This window comes from Semicossyphus pulcher, unplaced genomic scaffold, assembly GCF_022749685.1.
Source record: "Semicossyphus pulcher isolate SPU_LCO1_2020_fin unplaced genomic scaffold, fSemPul1.0.p SCAF_27, whole genome shotgun sequence".
NCBI classification, from domain to species: Eukaryota; Metazoa; Chordata; class Actinopteri; order Labriformes; family Labridae; genus Semicossyphus; species Semicossyphus pulcher.
In genome coordinates, this window is record NW_027211701.1 from 5,441,727 (window position 1) to 5,463,804 (window position 22,078).

Here is a 22,078-nt window from a genome sequence, read left to right on the forward strand (position 1 = left end):
TGGCACTGAGGAGAGAATGAGACCCACAGGGGAGTGGGGGGGAGAGAGAAAGAGATTAATTGTATGTATGTGCACACGAGTGTGTGTGCATGTCCTCCTGTTTTAGCGTGTGCATATAATTGGTTGCCGTCCACCTCTCATTAATAACGGCACGGGACTCCGGGGGACTTCCCAGCCTTTTCCCTCCGCGCCTTTTTAACAATCCCATACAGCCTCCAGCACCGCTCGCTGCGTCGATCAATGGCCCCTGATTATTCCATTTGTTAGGCCCGCAATAAATGAAGGTTATTAAAATAGCGGGGACATCGATCTCCTCCAGGCGTGCCGTAACTAGCTGGCAGGAAACGGTCACATATCGGACACTAAAAATCCAGGAAAGACTTCACAGAGGTGTGCATTTGAACTACTCTTGAAATACATAAGAGTGCTTTTGGGGTTTTCTAATAAATTATGAAGCGAATACTTTTGCCAAAGAGGACGAGAGCAGGTTCATGAGTCAGCAGCAGGAGTTTTGTTATTAAGTATGGTTGAAAGAAAGACTTTGAGGCTTACAGACTGCCATCAAAGCTACCACGTGGCTTAATTGTTTTTTAATTCAGGGGACTGAGGAAGGTCAGGGAGGAAGTGCGATTCTCAGGAATCCTGTGTTACCCTTGTTTCTTTGTAATACACACAATGAATGAGGATATTTTTCCCTCCTGTCAAAGCATTCATAATGTACAAATAGTTACAGAAGAGGCCTGAAGTAGGAACAAAGACAGCTTGAGTAAGAAGCTCAAACTCTGCCTTCTTTCATAATTCAACACACTTGAGCGTGACCACATTAAGTGGGCACGATTGTTGATGAGTCTGTCACAAAAATTGTAAAAAGCCTCCTTTCATCATTCCTCTGTCAGTAAAGGAAGTTTTCAAAGCTGTTTAAACCATGACAAGGGCGTTGTTCGGAAGGTACTGAGGCCTTTAGCTAGAGGGGTACTGGGAGATGTAAGAGACAAATAAAAAAGGATCTGCATACCGCAGTCAAGTTTCCACAAGGAGCACCAATGGATAAATGTGTGACTTAATGAAATTATAAGTAGGCACTAAGGAAATACAGCAGACATAATGTATACTCAAACTATTTGCTGTCTGCCTGCACAGGCTTTTAAACATTTATTAATGCAAGGAAAGACAACTACTTTTCCAGCAACCTTGTACTCTTCTCTCACAGTAAAAACCTTGTCTCCAAATTATTTGCAAATGTGTGAAGTTTTCCTGTATTTTTCTGGGAGGAAATGAAGTGGTGGATTAATATTGGCAAACATATGTGCTGATTATGTTCCACAAAGCTGTGAAAAATAGAGCTGTATTTAAAAACAGCTAAACTAAGACAATGTATAACATTATACTGAAACCTATATAAACTATAAACTATACTGTTTTAAAAAGTATACCGATAAGTAGGGATGCACGATATATATTGGTCCGATAAATTATCAGCAGATAATAGGAACATTTTATCATTATTTATCATTCCGATAAGACATTTTCATCCGATAAAAACAACCGATAATAATTGCTTTCATTTACTCATTAACAAGCCTACACACTCCAACAGGTGACAGTATGTGCCGCCATTACAGAGAGAGAAGAAGATGAAGAACGAGCCCCAGCTGCAGCAAGCGAACAAGACGGTCAACATGGAATCACCGGTGTGGATGGTTTTCACAGTGTCAGAGGACACTGATACACGACATGCGTAGGAAAACAATGTCCTCTAGTCCCCACTGTGTACGGCATTTAGTTGCTACCATAATATCGTATTTTTTTTGTTTGTTGTCTCTTCTACAAACCGCTGACACAAACAGCTGAGCCGATAGCGTGCACTGCATGCGTAGGTATACAGGGCCATTGTGCAGAGTGAGACATAGTGCCGAGGGAAAGGGCTGTCATCCACTGTACGTAGCACACTTACTATTGATTTGTGTGTTAACAATAGAGAATTGGTCAGTTAGAATTGGGAAGTATAGATTATGAATATATATCCAGCTTCTTGTGACATCTTGTGTCATCTAGTGTGAATAAACTACATATTATGAACGTTTTAAAATACAAAAATGTGAGAAAAACAATATCGCTAATCTTATCGGTATCGGTCATCAGGGGCAGGTACTTATCAGTATCGGCTGAAAAACATCCTTATCGTGCATCCCTACTGATAAGTTTGCACCACAGGTCAGAGGTGGTCTGACTGCGATGACAAAGTCAGATCACTGGAGTAGTTTTCTTCATCAAGTGTCCACATCCATCTGTACTTGAAGACAGAATGTTACTGTACATTAATCTTCATTTCCAATAAAAGCCATCAGCATTGTCTTTCCCCTAATTAGGATGGTACAAAGAGGAAATGAGAGATGATATAAACTGAGGCGGATGGAGTCATTTTCATGGAACTAATAGCCTCCATAAAACTACAGGTTTCTAAAAGAGGAGACATTCATGGAAATCAGGAAATGATACGGTTGTTATCAAAAGCATTTGAACAAATCGAGCCTGCTCTTCTCACACGGAGGTTCAGAGGTTAGGTCAAGGCCGGTTTAGCAGGGTGGGAGATTGCTTACAAATAGTCTTTAATCAGGTTGGTTCCCACATAGTCCCTTTGGCAATCCTGCTGCTATTACTCAACAACAATAGGAAATCACTAGCTTGTGATTATTATAAGTACTCTGCAAATACATTTTGTTTTCATGCCTCTGTGGCTGAAAGTCTATGTACCGCCTAATGAACTGTGGACATTGATTGAATTCACTAATGATGCTGAAGATAAAGCAGCACAGACCGCCTGTCTCATTTCCACATCATTACAATGGGCTTGGATATTGATGACGTATTGATTTCATTATTCGTAAATCGAAAAAAGCCTGCCTGCTGGCTTTTTTTGATTTAGGAATATGTATGTGTGAAAACCAGCAGGGAGAGACACTCAAATGAGTCTTGTGTGTGTGCACACATGTCTTTGTCTGTGAGCACCAGTTGTCTACAGCAGTGCAAGAGAGAGAGATCATCTGGCAGCATTGCAAATCACAGCGGCTTTTACGCCAGAAATCATGCATGATATGCTATCCACCTGATAAAAGATCTTTGTATAATCTTTAGCTAAAATACTTAAAATAAAAGACTAAAACTAGACTTCCTGGAGACATTTCCCGAAATGTTCAATTCTGATGTCTCAGGAAACAACATGGTTTCACACTCACAGGCTATTTTCAGTTCTTTACACATTCTCACAGTCGTCACAGTGATAATTACAACAATGCTGTAGATCAAGGCAACAACTAGTACACTGATGATATTTACTAAAATATTGTGAAAGAATTTAATCGGAAGACATAGTGAATCGTAGTTTAAGTAAAACGTAGCGTGTCATGTTTCTGATACCAAGCCAATACCGAACGCACACACAAAAACAAACACACAAACCCTCAATTGCCAATTAGATGGGGAAAAAAATAGAGAAAAATTGCTACTGTATAAATGAGGGAACCTTTCTAGTTACTACTGCATGCACATCTTAGAGTCTCTTCTGCAATGTACACAACACTGTCCTCTCGCGTGTCCTCCTGTCTCCCTCCACAAAATGCAACCAAGACAAATTCCTGTCCATTTGTTCTTGGCAAGAAGGATCTGATCCTATCCACCTTCACGCTCAAAGAAACTGGACTGCTCCCATACGCACATTGTCCTAAAAATAAGCCTCAGCGACTCCATTTTTGTCTCTGACAGGACATTGGGCAGGGACAAATGGGTAGCAGGGGGAGACAGGACACAGGCAGGATACGCATACGGGTACAATGTTAGACTGGGAATAGGTGGACATAAAGTTTGTACCAATTTTACGTCAAACCACTTTTGACGTCATGCAGCTTACAGCTCCACAGGGGACTATAAGGCATAACAGGTAGGGACAGGAAAGTTTGTGTGTGTGCCAGGGTGGTCCACTTACATCTGGCTTTGAGGCAGTCATTAACAGTAATGTTTAAACCTCAGGGGCCACATGCATGAAAGTCCTTGTATATTCACGACTGAAAGTATGTGTGAGAACTAAGACAGAAAAATATGTATAAGAATTCCGTTTGTCTGCATAAAGCCACCCGTACTTTTTTCTTGCATCTGTATACATCTGGCCCCTGGTGTTTTGGATAAGATGAAAAAAATTACATATATATTTAATCATTCCAGTTTCTAGATGACTGTAATTAATCCCATAAATGCATAATTATATAAGATTTCCACCGGGGACATTTTGACATGTCACAGATGGAAAAGCACAGGGTTGAATCGTAATTGAAGGAACATTTAGCTGTTTCAGTTTCAGGATCCTTGTATTCTCCACGCCGGATCACTGTCATGGCTAACTGCGCTGTTTAAATAGTAAAGAGCCATCATTAATGTTATTAGTAGCACCTCTGCCCACTCTAGTGAGTTTCTAATTAAAGTGAGCAGGATCTAATCATTTTAGCGTTAATTAGAAAAAAAACGTTGTGCTAACAAAGTAGAAATGTTGAGAAAAAAGACACTCGCCCCCTTTAGAGCATCTGACATATTAATCAAAGTGTTCTATAACTCTTGATTTCAGCTACTCTGGTGTTTACCTACATAATGCATCTTTAGAGTTGCTTTTAATACTCTTAACAATGTAAAACTGCATTATTACAGTCAAAAAGCAACATAAGTATAAACAAGACATGCAAGACACTTTTTTTCCGTCATTGTTGCCTCTTTCAGCACCACGCTGTGATGTTGAAGCGTCTACACTTTTAGGACTTTACTCCGATCATTTGAGAGCATTTTCTAGAAATGTTAATAATTGTTGAGTTCATATTTTGTAACGCATTCCCTTAAAACTCTGCTCTTAGATTTGCCCTGCTTGTGCTAAAACTGAAATCTGGCATAAAGATGGATTGTTGCTTGCACAGACAGACTTCCTCTCTAGCTTCAGATATGTCCTCAAACTCAGCCTGCTTCACTCCACTTGCGAAACATCTCTTCTCTTAGATTCTGCTTTGCTTTCTGATTTTTTTTTTATGCAACAACCCTGTTAAAATCAGATAGAATGCCATGTGAAGTGCTGACCAAGGAAATGATTAATCTAACGGCAAGCAGGGACTATTTAACACAAGGGCAGGGTTTTTAAGGTAAAGCACAAGATGTGGATGTGAAATCAATAAGTCATGTTCTCAAATTGAAATACTGAGCTTTTTATTCAAGATAGGAATAAACTTTGTTACAACCTACAATGTCAGTTAATATCTGTGAGCTATCAGGCTAAAACAAGGTACTACCTGTGGATCAATAGTGGTCAAAACCTTAACTGGAATCACTTATCTCACCGGGTCAAGGTCCATGTTTGTTCACTACCAACTATCAGGTGTCATGTTCTATGTTCACGAGTGCCACAATAAAAACAGGTCTGAGACAACACATTAGAGCATCTGTTGACTGTATTAGAGTCATTTTTCTGCTTTCATGATGGACCCTATCAAACTCATTCAAACCCATTTCAAACCTAATCCCACTCATTCACTACTTTGGATTTAATTTCCCACAGCTGGTGTGACAGCTCAACAAAGCAAACATGATCTGAGTTTCTCTTATTGCGTGTAACATTACTGTCAGAAATAATACCATACCATCTCGATTTCTTTTTTGATCAGTCAGCAGAGTTTTTAAAGCTTAAATGAGCCACTTATCTTCTATTAGCCCTGAACTTGGACTCTACTGTACAACACTGATAAGTATTCATGAAGTATGCGTGTCTGGAAACTGTTGGCAGGTGCAGCAAACACACACACACACACACACACACACACACACACACACACACACACACACACACACACACACACACACACACACACACACACACACACACACACACACACACACACACACACACACACACACACACACACACACACACACACACACACACACACACACACCAGACAAAACTAAATAGCCGTCATTGGCCCAACAGGGGGAATAAAAACACCATTCTGACCAATGGGCCTTGTAATTGTACAGCCTCTCTCTCCCCTCCTGTGTTCATCATATAAAGGTAACTCTCTGAGAGAGAGTGAGTGTGTGTGTGTGTGTGTGTGTGTGTGTGTGTGTGTGTGCGTGTGTGTGTGTGTGTGTCTGTGTGTGTACGTGTACGTGTCTCCACGAGAAAGACCTGATTTCCCACAGTGCAGAACATCATTTACAGCCCACTCTTAAGCCTCACACTGCACACTTCTCTCACCAGGCTTAACTGTTCGCATACCAACTCGCTCAATATCCGAACAGCAAAAGATGCTGTCTGTCGGCTTAAATCAGCCAAAGCAATTACAGAGCAGCTCCTGTACGTGATCACCCTGAACGACTGAAAAGAAACTGTACAAATCACCAGAATAAAACTCAGGACAATATTTCCACAGTGGCATAAAACCTAAAGCAAGCAGCCCACTGACTGTTAGGTATTCCTGATTTTGAGACCTTCTTTGTTTGTCTGTGATGTATTTGCACAACACAAAGAGCATTAAGTGCATTAATGTTGTGAAAAATGGTTCCATCTCTTGCTGGCACTACATCCTTTTTCTTACAACGTGTGCAACAACAACAGGATAATACTTAAAATATAATGTATTTAAACAACATTTAAATGTGAGCAATTCTTGTCTGTCTGTTTTACACAGCATGAAATTTTTCTACATTATGGAACGATATGACCAGTTATCTCGATAACAATATATATCACGATATAGCTTTTTTTCTGGTAATTTAACAAATAATTAGTCTATATGAAATGACCACAGAGTAAAGCCTAGTTTTGGATAAACCTGTGTGAATTAAATACCTAATAAAATAAGAAAATACTCATATTTATGTGTCAAGTCATGCAGGGCTTTCCACTAACATAAGGAGTAAAAGTAGCCATCTAGGGGGATCTGGGGGAAACATTTTGGCCGTAAAGCCTAAGTTTGGTTGCTTCTGGCACATTATATAATTTTTTTACTTTTAAATCAGTAAATAGCAAAGCTGCCTGCTTTATTACTCTATATAGGCTTTGCTTCAAATGTCAATTAGATGGTAATCTGCAAGAGAAATAAAGAAGCAAATTTTAGGCTCTATAAAGGTAATTCATTGATTTGTTCATTCACTAAGCCCATAAACATCTGCATGGTGTGTTGGGAAAACTTTTTAATGCTTACTGTGCAGGTGACACTTTGCTGCCACAGATGTTTTCCGGTGTTTTAGGGAGATAGGCATCTCTCATGCTCGTATCGATTTAAAGCGGAGGCAAATGTTTCTAAAAATGAACAGGAAAAGCCGGACACAGCTTGTTAACCGTAACAATTGTCTTGCTGATCTCCATCTTTGATATCGCGATACAACACTTTCTTATCATGCTTAAAAAAATGATACCGGTATTATCTGAACAATATGATATGGCACAGCCCTAAGTGGAATCTTCATCTCTATTTGTCACAGTTCCTTAACCATTCATCATGGGACTAATTAAACATTTTCCTATTCAGTAAGACAATAAAGCTATTAAATAAAAATCATTTTGAGAATTGAAAAGCATTACAATGAAAATATGCCAAAACTCGTGTCTCGTTTCTCCTCTACATCCCTATTCATATCTTAATCACATTATCCATAACAGGATTACCTAAATAGATTTTAAATAGATCTTTTTGGAATTACTGCCCTCTTAAAAGATGGATGTAACCCCAGGCCAGAGTTCAAAGCCAAATTCTCCCTGCACAAAAAGCTCTCTCTAGCTGCAGCTCTCTGAGCCCAGAAATGTGAAGGGACACATTCTTCTTACAAAAGTACAAATGAGAGTTTCTGGCCTGAAAACGCTCTGAGCAGTGATAAATGTTACACAGTTGATTTAGCATGACTTTCTGATGGCAGTGCCCATTCCAGCCAGCTTCTATTACCTCTTTTAAATCAATAGCAGAGTCACATTTAATGATGCCGTCCCACTAACACTTCCCTGAAGCTTGACAGTTCAGTGACAAATGCATTGTAATTCCACTGATGTCCTAACAGCAGAGAGGTGTTACATTTTCATCTGGCTGATTTTCTACAACAGGTGCGGCACTTGTGAGGGTTATGTATGACCACGTAGCTTTTACCATCATTATAAAGGTACTGCTCTGTGACCATGAGGCAGTGAAAGAATCAGGTTGATAGCACTGCAGATGATCAAACGACTGCTTTATAAGAGCTGAAACACACTGTGGCCATTCATGAGGGAAAGCTTTGAGGTTCCCCTGTCAAAGAGAAGCACGGGAAGCTTCCAGCAGAATGAAAATAATTGGCACTACAATAAAGACAGGGGTACCAATGATTTGTTGCAGTGTCCTTAATGTTTTAAGACTGACGTCATGTGTGTAACATCGGTGGATTTGATTTGCCTCTTTGATGCCTCCACTCTTAATGCTCAGCTAAGCTAACCTGAGCAGATAGCAGTACATTGTTAGCAGATAGCAGAAGATCGTCTCATCCCAAGAGAGAGCATAAGCCAAAATGTTGAGCCATCTCTTTAAGCTTGGCAAAACATCCTTAACCAGTGTGACAAAACTTTTTTTGCCTATTTTTACCGTTTGCTAATACAGTGCTACATTATGGAAGTACCCCCAACCAGGGTCACAGAAGTCCTTATAAACAAAGGTCCAACAGTAGTGGGTAGTCAAGGTTAAACGTCTCATCATTTTTTTAAAAATTCCTGAAGCGACCAAAACCAACAATGAGTTGATCTGTTTGACTCTGCAGCCGGGCTGTGATACTGGGACCCAGGCAATTACTACTTATACATATCCCTTTAGTAGTCCCAAATAGTGGTCATTTTCTAAAACAGGTGACCACTTATATTATTAGCAGTTGGGCAAACAGGAGGATAATTGTGTGTGTTTCCAGAGTATTTTCAGCAACAGGCTGCATGTATACAAGATTGACTCATACTAGACTACAGTCACGAAAAGGACACATGTTGCGTAGTGTAACAGTGTGGCTTATTCATGTGTGTTTTTGGATAAAAATGGAGCTCTGTGGCCCGGTTCGATTACCAAATCAAGCTTTGCTATGCAGGATATACTTAGAAGGATCAATTCTTTGTTGTTTTTTCATGTGAACATCACAAGACGTATCTTTTAAAAATAGGAAAAAGTATCTCTGATAAAATGTCTTGTATTCAAAAAAAAAAAACAAAGTTTGGAATTTGCGGTGGTAAATCATCAATTCAACTTAACTGCTCTACCAGTGAAAATGAACCAGGTCCCCTCAGAGATACTTGAAACTGAAAAAGAGGCTATTGTACAAGACTGAATGTGTTTATTCCCTCAACAACTCGGTATACAATAGACTGACAGAGCCCCTACAAACGCAAACCACAACTCAGCACAGGGAGCATCCTTAAACCACTGACCAACTCCACACATAGATGAGCAGAAAAATTACCCTGTCCTTCATCCTCCAGCTCTGCGCTAAGGCCTTGGAGCCCTCAATCTTCTCCGAGTGTCTTTTCTTCATGAAGGCCAGGGGCAGTTTCCAGTCATTCACGTCGGCCTCCTCTTCCTCTGCGAGGCCCACGGCCGGCGAATGAAGCAAGTCTGAGTCCATTTTCATCAGGGCCCTGCAGACGAGAGCTCTTGTTAATAACACTTATTCGATCAGCCACATGTTGTGGTGGGAAACTAACAATGTGATACCTACACCTTTGGCTGATGTTGTTCTTGCACAACAACATAAAACTGTCTAATAAATCTATAACTTAGAACTTAACTACTGTATAAAGATATCTTGAAATTAAAGATTTTAGTTGTACTGATTCATGTTTTGCCAAACCCTTCTAACAAACCATAAAGGAAGAGAAAGACATTTTGCAGCCATGCTACAAGGAATCTATCAACATGAGAAAAATAAATGTCTTTAAAAGGGAATTTTAGCCATGTTTTATGTGAATGTCTTATCAGTGTTGCCTGCAAATGTAGTAAATTGCAGTAATAAACTCCTGAGTGTGTGCTATGCTGACTGAGAGAGCTGTCTGAGAAAGACTTCCCTTTTTGCATGCGTGTCACCTCTGTCTACATGAACCAGAACACATTGTGCACAAGCAGCTGCTGCCTTGGCATAAGTTGATTACATATATTTTTGCAGAATACTCTAGCAAGAAAAAGTACAGCTAAAAATCAAAGTCAGCGGAAAGTACTCTAGTCTATAACATCCTATAACATGCAGTCATACGTTGGTATGGCGTTTTCACCATTCATAGCATAGCAGAGCTAGTTTGCTTTACAAGCAAAGTCCGACAATAGAAGCTGAAGTAGCCTGTCGTTCTTTCGTACAAGAACCTACATTGAAGGATGGTGGTGATCTTGGATGAAGAACAGATTTTGCAACCACACAAGCTTTCCTTCCAGAGACACAGCGAAAATAAATCAGCAACAACAGGCCATTTTCCCAAAATAAAAGGAACTCTAGATTAAGATAAGGTTTTTAAAAAATGGCAAAGAAAAAGAAAAATGTATCAATTACAAAAAGCATGATAGCAATATACACAATATTGCTAGGGATCACCCCTGATTACTGTTTCTGCACCAACCGAAATATATCGATATCGAGATAAAAAAAACAAAATGATAATAATCAAGCCCTGAAAATACCTGGTTAGATGACAGTAGTAATCTTGATGGCTCTTTCATTCCCAATATAAGTCATAACTGCCTTGTATCAGAATAGTTTATGTGTGTTGTCACAAAATGTAACATTTTAAAACTATGGCTTGTTTTGGTATATTGAAAAGAAAAGGTTTTGGCACATTTATGATGCTAAAAAGGAAGTTTTCCATTGACACCACTGGGCAACATGGTTTTGAGATTAATACATTTTTGATACTAAAAATACTAAAATTGAGAATCTGAAAACCATGGAAGCCCTTAGCAGAAATGCATCCATACATTTTATTTACTCAGTTTTCCTGAGATCTCAACTTATTTTTCCCGTTATCTCGGGATAGCAACGTTGTTTATCCCACTTTAACCGATTTACCTGGGCCAGCCATTATCTCAAGATAACAAAGCTTGTTTTCTCTTGATAACGAGATTGTTTTCCTGTGATCTAGAAAACAAAACAACAAGCAGGTCACTGTGATATTACAGACCATGACGTGCCATGCTGCCATTGCAAACAATAATGGGTTAATTTAAACCTGTTTCTATGTTTCTTTTGTACTTTTACAACTCTGGGGATACCAGTTACGATCAATGTTACGGTGGTGCCGTGTCATAATCTCGTGATAACGTGATAAATAAGTCGAGACATTGAGAAAACGACCAGAAATAACTTATCCCGGGGAAAAGGAGTAAATAAAATGAATGGATGCATGTCCGCTAAGGGCTTCCGTAGAAAACCCCATTGGGTACTAAGTTGTCTAGTTTTTTAAGCCAAAAGAGGTCCTTGTGTTCATGTGATGATACTTATGAGTCATGTTTAAAGCACTGTTGTGAGGCTCCTGGTTGAATACAAAACAAAACTTAAACCTAACAGACTAACTTCCTGCATTCCTTCATGTAAACATAGAAACTTTATTGCTACTTTTAAACTGTTTATCTGTGTAACTACTTTTACACTCCCACGCAAAGCAGCACCTGTGTAACGTCATTATGGGGCTCAAACTGGCCACGTGAACACCGTTCAAGCTACAGATGAGGAGCTAGTTCTTTAAAGTGTTATTTGCGCTTGAAATCATGTTAACACGACCTGCCTTTGTAAAACCTGACATAACAGCTGGAGTGTGCTAGCGAGAAGCCTGCAGGACAGTTAGCAAATAAACCGGCTAGCTAGCAAAGTGCTAGCTAAACTAGCGCGGCTGATTTGACAGCTCTCCCTGAGGCTGGCTCTGGATATCGCTGTCAGCTGTCAAGCTGCACGAGAGGCCAGTGCTATTTAAAGCTTTTTCCAGGTTGCTTGCGATACAGCATGGGCAGAGAGGTAAGTGAGACAGAGCAGATGTGCAGAAATGGCGCTAGTAGTGGCAACGAGGCGTGCAGATGCGTGCAGACCTTGGTGCGGTGGGATTATCAACCCGGGCTGAGGAACCTCTCCGTCTCCGAACGATGACAGATACGGTCGCACAAACAATCCTGGTCAGAAAATTGTAGGGCAGCGTCCACAGCCTGTATAGTATGTCAAACCCGTCAAATCCAAGTTGTACGGGTGCGTCTTTGCATGGGAATCTGCGGCTCCTCTCCCCACGGCTCTTCGCTATGGGAAGGGGCTGGAGACGAGGCCCATCTTCACACGGACAGTCTGCCACAGCCACACGAAGCTCCGACCACGCTTATCGATGACTGGGGTCGTATGGTCCTCTTCTACAAACCAGCGACCCTGGTAGCTGATTTGGTGCGACGGTTTTCGCGGAAATCACACAAAATCCCGAGAATTTCTCCGGAGAGGCACTTCTTCAGCACTTCTGCAAGGGCGCAGCCATCTTGGGTTGGACCCAGAATGCACTGTTGGGGCGGCGAGGCTGTCATGAAACGTCACCGCTGTTAGTGTCATACACCAAAATATAAACACACATGTGTGTGCCACTATATTTGACCTTAAACGCTGTACTTGTTTGAGTTTGAGTTTATTTAGAAACGGGGTAATGCACATTCATCAACATAGGCACTTGAATACATCATGTAAATATGCCAGTTTGAGCCATACAGGCTAATTAACATCCCCTGGCAGGTTGATGGCTTCTAAAAGAAAATTATAATACATTTTTTTAAAAACACATAAGACAATAAAAGAAACGCGCAAAACACGAAACACAATATATGTATCGTAAGTAACACATCACAACTCTTGACCTCACAATTACTTAACTACTACTCCAGATTATGAGCACATGTTTGGTTGTCCAGCAGCCACTGTTTTACAGAAAGAGTTGAAAGATGTAATGTTCCTTAGATTTGTGGGTATAGTGTTCCAGGTGTGCTGCTTGATAGGAAAAGGCTGATTGTCCAAAGGTACTTTTATGATGCTGTATTTTACAATCGCATCTGATAGCAGCTCTGGTGAATGACTTTTGATTTTGTTTAATGAATTCTTTGAGCGGGAGGGGGGCCAGACCATGAAATATTTTATACACATGTTTAAATATTTGCAAATTGGATCAGGTTTTCCAGGTTAAGAAATCATATTTGGTTAATGAAAACTAAGAATAAAACTACAACTAATGAAACTAAACTAAACTAAAAAATAATTGAGTTAACTGAAACAAAAATAAAGACTACAATTTTCAAAAAAACTAAAACTAAATAAAAACTACAGTGAACAATGCAACACGAACTAAAACTAAATAGAATTGCAGGTAAAATCAGCGTAGTTTTAGTTTTCATACTGTGGTTGCTATACCACTTTGTCCTGCTCTGTTTGACTTCTCAGAGACACTGGCTTAATAAAAAGGCCTCATGAAAATCAAATGTGATGTCATACATTCTTTCATCCTGCCCTTTTCAGCTTTGTTAAATCAAGGCTTTTTTCTTAATACCTGAAAAATGAAAACTAACACGAAAACTATAAAAAAATAAAAAGTAAACTAAAAGTAGTCAATTCCTCAAAATAAAAATACTAATGAACTCGTAAAACTAACTAAAACTAAACTGAAATCCAAAAACAAAATGAAAGACTTAATAAAAAATAAAAAATAATAAAAATGTCAAAACTATAATAACTCTGATATAAACACAAATAGGCTACAACCTATACGCAAAACCGCACATACAATACAGGCTCCTAATATGGATAGCAATTGACCATTTTCATCTATTTACATTTGTTAGAGGTAAATGTTTTTGTGACTCACTCTTATATGTAATTTTAACATACACACATTTCGATTTAAAATAACATTTTTCACAATTATTTTGTAAGACCTGAAATTTTTCTGAAACGTTTTTTAATTACATTTGAACAGAAGGATAGTATCCAGACAAATTATATTACAGCATATGTGAATGCATTTGTGGTTTTGTATGTGTTATACCATGCTGTCACCAAACCACTCACCATACTGCATATTTGCACAAATATTTACATTTGACACACACTTAGATATGTACTTGGTAAAAAAAATAATAATAACAAAGGGAGTGATGAAGTCACATTCTTCAGCCTCAGCTTAAACCTTAGAATATTACTCAACTACAACTAAAAGACACCTGTGGCACAAGCCTCCAGTTTTAGCTCCGAGCTGCACCTGAAGTCTCTGACCACCACTCTCTATCCACTCACTCCCAGCCACTGCCTGCAGTAGCTATTAAAGCTTCCAGCTCAGTCTTTGCCTCAACCTGTAGCATCAGCATTCAAAAAGATACCTCGAGAACCAGCCCCCATTGCTCGCTGCAACCTTTACCTCAGCATCTGAAAAACATCAACTTTAGCTTCTATCTCCAGCTGTTGGAACCAACCAGCCATTTCCAGGCATTTCCCTTATGAAAATACCTCAGATGTGTTTCATTTTGTTATTTTTGACCAAACACACATGTATAAATATGTATGCTAAGGTAAATACCTGTGCAAATATGATGTATGGTAGCAGAATGGTGAAACACAAATACATTAAAATATATTGTTATATCATTTTATTGTGTAGATCCAGCCATTGCCTCCAACCTCAAGATAAGAGTTCAGTCTCCGCCAGCCAGGGGAGGTCTCAGAGACGGCATGTAGGACTCTTCATGCAGCCTCTTCCTCTGCCTTGGGCCTCTAACAGACCGACTCTGGTACATTGCCTCAAAGCCAGTGCAGATCCAATTATTGCTGTAACAGGCACATGCTCAGTAGTCTAACATTTATTAACTGAGTGCATCTTTAACATACAGTTCAACATGATACGTTGAATATGCTATTTTACTGCTGTTGCTTTCCCAGCACCACAGTACCAGCATCCAGCTGAAGCCTTATTTTTAAGAAAGCCAAACACAACCCAACCTTCTAACTAGAGCCTCCTCGAAGGGTATGCAGGTCCAGCCACTTAATGAAAATCTGGAATGTGATGATATTACTTTGACATGTTGCTCAAAAATTTGTTGTGTTTTCCTCTAAATTATTTAAAAGTACATCAGTACCGGTGCAGGTCCGCTTGCAGCCTGCAGCCTCTTCAAGCAAATGCAGCCACACACCAGCCAGCTACCATCCTCCCCCTGCTCCTTCCAAATCCACCCTTAGACCTCAGCCTCTGATGCCCAGCTGCTTCCACAGCCTAAAACCAGTAACAGCTAGCCCCATCTTCCACCTGCAACTACTGCCTGTAAGCTGACATAAAAACATCGGATAACATAGAAAAACAAACCTTGACCTCTTGAGTGTAATTGTACTTGTTTGATTTAACAGTATGTGATGACATTTGCTTTGTGCAACCTTGCTGACAGCCAGCCACATACTCCTACATTTCTGCATGCAGGTCAAGTCATCAAACTGCAACCCAGACCTCAGCCTGCTCGTGCAGCTCCATCCTCAGCCCACGTTGACACCTGCAGTCACCTGCATCTCCAGCCATTTTATTCTTGAGCAGCTTCAACCTCCATCCTAAGTCTATAAGGTGCAGCCCCCACCTTTAACTTTGTATTACATTTTTAGGAATAAACTGCTTTGTGTAACTTTTTTGTAGCAGCCTTTTTACCCAACCTCCATATTAAACTTCAAAATCAGCTCATAGGTCAGCGTCCTCCTGTAGGCACCGACATTGCCTACGAGCAGTTTGTTAGCATATTCCATCAGCTTATAGACCAGCTATCACAGTCAGCTCCAGCCCCAACTGCAGCTTCTGGCATCCAGAGCCTCTCCCTGCTGCTTGCGACAGCCAAGAAAATAATTTAATGTCCGTCTAAACATTAACCTCCTGTGATCACCATTTAAAGCCCGCTCTGCAGCAATTATTGTCTTACAAATTTCAGTTAGGGACATGATAGATTTACAATTCATATTCACTCTCAACCTTGATGAAGAACAGAACATTGCTCACTGCAGCAGTGTTTTTATGTACTGCAAACTCTGCTTAGAACAGCTTTGGGACGTGTGATTTGGGCAGACAGAGTGGAGCTCTTTTGGTTGAGAGAAAAAAGCTCACTATAATCTTCTCTCTAAAGTCTGAAATAGATTTTTTTTTTAGGGGTTTAAGCTTACATCATCTAACCCGAAAACATTTTAATTCTGTCTGAATTTGATTGATGCCAGTGGAGAGTGAAAATAAATTCATGAGAGACATGAAATATGTATCTTCATGAGATACAGGAGAAGAGGCTTAATGCTTCCCTACAGCTCAAAGTGTTTCAGGCTTCCTTCTTGCGAGGAGTATCTGGTCTCTCTTCTTCTCATTTGAGGATCACATGATTTAAAAGCTCCCTCTCATGAAACACTCGCTTCCTAGAATCCATCCATCCATCAGTCTCTCTTGCTCTTTCTTTAACCTTGTTGCAATCAATCCGAAACAGGACTTTCTTTCTTGTTTCTGTCTGATTTCACTCTTGGAGCAGCTCCAGCTTCCAGGATCCAGCCCCATGTCACCCCGTTCCCCACATGACGGGAAAAAAAGTAGACTAATCTTCTCTTCCTTGTGCTCCCTCTGTTAGCTAAGAGCTATCCCAGGGTCCCAACCTCTATCACACCTGAGAGATTGGATCCCCCCCCCCTTCAGTGGACACTGGGACAGGGAGGAAAGAGGAACAAATTTGGTCAGATGTACCTATGAGTTTCTTGCACACCAGATTGCTCCTCCAAGAGGCCTCAGCGATGATTGCTGTGCTGGCAAATGCACTGAGAGGGATATTTTCATGCTCCATCCATCTGGTGTGGCATTTTCATGTTTTCTGATGAGCTGACAGCCCAAAGAAAGCTGTTAGTCATCTGAGCGCAGCAGTGTCCTTTGTTCCCATTACAGACTGTGCCCTGCTTGATTCAAGTCATTAAGGCCACAGAGCAAATCTCTTTGTTGACCAAGACCGAACTGGTAAACATGTTGATTATGCAATTAAACGTCTCTCAGTAATGTCACGACCGACTGAGTGAGTACATGCAGACTTTTGTTTGATTTTGACTCGGACACAGATGGGGCAGCTTTTTTTCCCAGTGACTCTTGAAAAACAAACCTTTAACTCCTGCTGTTTGACAAATGAGTGTGAAGCCTGACAGCAAAGGATGTTGAGGACAAATTACAATTACAACTTACTCTTATTTTCTTTGAATTATCATGATTCACTAAATGTAATAAATATTTTGATTGTCACAAATTCAAATAAAACAATGCAAAAAGCTTTATAGCTAGCTCCATCTGCGCATAAGTCTTTCTCTTTTGGTTCACTCCCTCCGCTCTTTGGTTACAGGATGCAGAGGTTACCCGTGAAAAAGGTCTAACAGCTCCCTGCATACTTCCCGCTCAACATTCAGTGGCAAACAGACAAAGTAAGTAACTAACTGGTAAACAGACAAAGTAAGTAACTAACTGGTAAACATATTTGCTGCTGCTTTAAAGCAGCTAAAGAGCCAGATTTTTCCCTGAGGAATTGTCAGGAATCAAAGAACAAAGCTGCAAGGTGGCCACACACATTTCAAAATAAATGCTAGCATAAGGTTAGTCTGTATTTTCTAGATATGTAAAAAAAAAGGCAACTGCAAGTTTGCAATATCAACTTTAAATGTGATTATGTCAGAAATTGTGTTCACAGCTTGTTTCTGCTGCAACTAAGTATAAAGTTATAATCTCAAAGATCTCAGTATTGTTGTCTTTGACACCTGTGGTGATAAACGGTAATTGCTGGAGCACACTTCCCAGATATCCAGAAAGTGTTGCATGTGTGACGTCCACGTTTGGCTACGGTTGTAACTCTTGATTTTCCTCGCTGACTGACGCTTTCCTTTTTAGACTGTTTGCTTCATCTGAGCGTCCAATTTGTTTCTTTTTCTTTGAATTTTCACTTATTTTTGAAGTTGTATCTGTAGTCATCGATCTTTGTTTGTTCAGCCATAGTAGATTACTGTTTACTCACAACACTTGTAGAGACCAGAAAGCAGCCGCTTAGCTCCACCTCCCCTCTCTGGCAGACCAACCACTGCTGGCTGATGGAAAACGCGTCACTAACTGGGCGCTGCTTGTGATTTTTTCTGTGAAAATCGCACCAGATGCCCAGTCTGTAATACTGCAAATGCAAAGGCTTTCATCAGTGGGCCATAGACTCAATCGCCATTGTGTTACCTCATTCGGTGATAGATAGTGACTTAACAGACATTTTGTGTGTGTGTGTGTGTGTGTGTGTGTGTGTGTGTGTGTGTGTGTGGTGATATGGTAATGAACAGTTTATTAATGCCTAGAATTTGAGCCAACAGTGAGCCTTTGTTACGCACTAGCTCCTCATAGCGTAACTGAGTCACCATCCTGAGGCCTCATCCATGACGTTAATACAGCACAAGCTACTTTGAAAACACTCTGACATGCGGACAGTGAGGGATTGCAGAAGAGCTGCTTCCCTGCTAGTTTTTGATTTATGCAGCTCTCAGAGGAACTCGCTCAGGATTGTACACATCACAGAGAGGGAGAGACGTCATGCACGTCTTCACTGGCTATTAAATCAGCTAAACTCCATGCACTTGGCACTAATGATACTGCTATCCATGATTAGCGGCGAAAATGAAATGACAAGTGTGGAATACATTGTGTAGCCAACTGTAAGATTAAATATAATGTTTCCTTGCTGCTATACCGCAAAGGTTTCATTTGATGGATGTAACTGAGTCATTTGAAAACTTCTTTTGTCGTGTGTTGTCACAACCTCATTTTTTTCATGCAGAAAATCCCAGGTTTTAAAATTAAATGTATTACCTGAATAAGAAACAAACACCTCAGGTTTTCATTTGAGTTTTCTTTGTGAGTTTAGCATCTGTTTAAAACACAACAGCAATTTGACATGGTTGACATGTTCCAGTAAATATAACACTGTTACTCCATCCACTCCATCAGATTTGACTCAAATATTCAGAACTTGGCCTGTTGTTGACCCCAGAGAATTATCCTGCATTTACTGTTCTCATTAGCTTAACAGAGTGTTTTAGCATCTTTCAGTTCATCGTTTAGATTTTAAGATCAGCAACTGTTTTTGGTTCAGTTGTCTCTGCTCCTATTAGCGATGTTTCCCTGATTATAGGCTTCCTGCCCAGCACCAAATGGCAGAAAAGGTGCGCAATGGGCAGGTGAACATAGTGGAAACTTCAGCATCATCTCCTGTTGTTTTCAAGCCAAGTTTACAGTACATTGATAAACTGCTTCAGTGATTAATGCTTTGTTCTCCACCGCATACTGATGATCACTATTTACTCTCTGAGCAGCTCCAGTGAAAGTCTCAGCCTTCATAATTCACACCCAAGGTTGACGAGAATATGAATTCAAAATCTATCACGTCCCTATGTGAAATTTGTAAAACAATAATTGCTGCAGTGTTGGGGATATAAATGGTTATTACAGGAGTTTGAGGTTTAAAAAGCCATCGAATTGTTTTCTCGAAGCTGCAGGGAAGAGCTGGAGCTGCAGCTGATCAACAACAACATGCAGCTTTGAGTTCAGGCTGAGCCTGGATCTGCACTGACTGCATGGCAAAAGCTGCCTTTGTGTCTGCAGCTGACTTGAGATAGCTGGTTCAGGCAGAAATGAAATAGCAGGCAAGGGCAAGTTGTAGTCAGGAGCTGATGTTAAAACTGGTCAGAGAATACATTTTTAGAATTTTTTTATTTAATTGTATTAATTTTTTTAAACTACGATTCAAATATTCGAATGAGTTTAATGCAAAAAACCCAAACATACATAGTATGTGCTTTCTTTTATACCTTCCTAGTGACAATAACGTCATGGTTTGTAACTTAGCTACTGTACACACATGCCAGGGCAGATCCAATACTTCCTGTACGTCCTTGGGTGTGTTCCTGTACCTTGGAACAAATCAATCTTTTTCCCATCCTGCCATCTTTCTCCCTGGTAACTGACCTCTGCTAGGTTATGTGACCAGATAAGCTTAAGGGCAGAATTCCCCCAATGCCGTAACGCATTCTTTCTCACAATAGTATCATTAAAATGAGGATAATACAAGTATCAGAGTGTGCAAGCAGAAATCACTGCAGATAAAAGCCAGTGATGTTTGCTTTTTGCATACTATCCCCAGGTCTAGAGAACGCTTGTTAAAATGTCAATGCTTTTCCACGACTATCATGACTGAATCCTTAAGTATATTACCTCTCTCTACCCCAGTGACTGGTATTTGAAGCAGTAATGTTGTTTAACCTTGTCTTAAGTCTAGTAATAATCAATAAGTATTAGTCTGTAATACTTCCTGCTAAGGGATGTGGCGCGTGGCAAGTGTCCAACCGTAAGCAAAGACACCAGGGCACTGATTATTCATTTAATAGTATGCAAACATAGTCCACACAGAGAGCGCCCAAGAGAGCTTTGAGGTTCAGTCGAAAACAAAAACTAGTCATGATGATCATGAAGCCTGAAGTAACTCTTTATAACACTGGTTTATTAGTGAGGTGTATGATATTCATTGCAGCCTGGAGACCCTGTTAACAGTGACAGCTGTCTCGTTAGAAAGAGTCCTCCTCAGGCTGAGAGTGCATTAGTAGATACTTTGATTATATTTAAATTTTGGACAGAATCGTGGTTTGGAGAGCGCTGGTTTAGCTCAGCTGGTGGTGGCATGCACTCCATGTGCTGAGGCTGTAGTCCTTTTGGCAGGGAGCCCCAGGTTTCGACTCCCGACCCTCAGTCTCCCAATTCTATCATAATGCCAAAATGGCCATAAAAAAATTAACAACACAAAAAATGGTTTGGGACAATTCAATGGAATGTGGATATGGGCATTTCCCTGCTGCCCTACTCATTCTACACCTTTGATTTGAGTAGATCTTCTGGAAGGTGAGGGATTGGAAGGTGGAGATCCTTGGGCCAGAGGAACTTCAACCAGGTGTTTGGGAGATGTCAAACAAACAGGGTACTTGATCATCCAGAGAAGGGAGCCCTTTGTTCTCTTAATCTGGGAAGTTCCTCTCATGAGTGTCTACAATATAAAGCATTGCCTCAGCAGGAGGATGACTCGGAGGTGGTGGAACATCCTGAAGCAACAGGCTGGGTTCCATTGTCACCATCCAGAGAAGGAAACTCAATGCTCTCAGCTCTGGGTACTTCTTTTTGTGTGCGTTTACCAGATGAAGCAGAGCCTCATTAGAAGGAGGACTTGGAGGTCATGAAACCTACACAAGCAACATGTTTGGATGTTTTAAACAAGGAAACCCGGTGCTTTTCAGCTCTGGGTCTTTCTTCGTCAGTGTGCCCATTGTCTAAAACAACTTCAGCAGGTGGATGGTTTGGAGGCAGTTGAATCTCTGCCAGCCTACTGGTATCAAATTGGGCACTTCATCATCAAGGGAAGGAAACAATGCATCGGACAAATCTGGTTACCTCTTCTCATGAGGGTATCTCAAAAGATGTGCAACACCATCAGGAGGACTTGGAGGCCATGGAACCTCACAAGCTATTATGCTGAGAGGCTGACAAACAGACCACGTCATCATCCAGAGAAGGATGTCTTTAAAACCTTCTTATCAGAGTTCCCCATGTGATTTTGAGTATCAGAAGGTGATGCGCCTGGAGGTGGTGGAGCCTCATGAGCCAACAGGATAGGAACTTGATGTCTAAATACTTGTGCTCATGATTGTGCCCCCTGTGAAGCACAACACCAACAGGGGGAGGGCTTGGTTAAAGTTGAACTGCATAAGGCATATCTTTCAGATTTTGGATCAATGTTAACAAGAGAAGGAAACCAGCGTTTGTAAATCTTTCTTGTCATCATTGTGCCCTATGCCTCTACGCTGAGAGGCTAGGTCATCAAACAGGCTACTTCCTCTTCAAGAGAAGGGTCAACACCAAATGTTTGGACTACTTCTTTTAATGAATATGACCCTGGAGAAACACAACCTCAACAGGTGGAGGGCTTGGAGGTAGTGGAACCTC

At 40.5% G+C, this 22,078-nt stretch overlaps 1 protein-coding gene across 1 annotated transcript in view; it reads right to left on the reverse strand.

Annotated features, from left to right (window-relative positions):
* rptor (regulatory associated protein of MTOR, complex 1) overlaps positions 1–12,495 on the reverse strand; it is a 201,080-nt gene extending 188,585 nt beyond the window's left edge. The window contains exons 1-2 of the mRNA XM_069676908.1: positions 12,096–12,495; positions 9,493–9,667 (exon numbers count right to left, since the gene is read on the reverse strand). Coding sequence (XP_069533009.1) covers positions 9,493–9,660 — 168 coding nt within the window. The 5' untranslated portion in view covers positions 9,661–9,667; positions 12,096–12,495. The remainder of the gene's footprint in view (positions 1–9,492; positions 9,668–12,095) is intronic.
* Between the last annotated feature and the right edge of the window lie 9,583 nt (positions 12,496–22,078).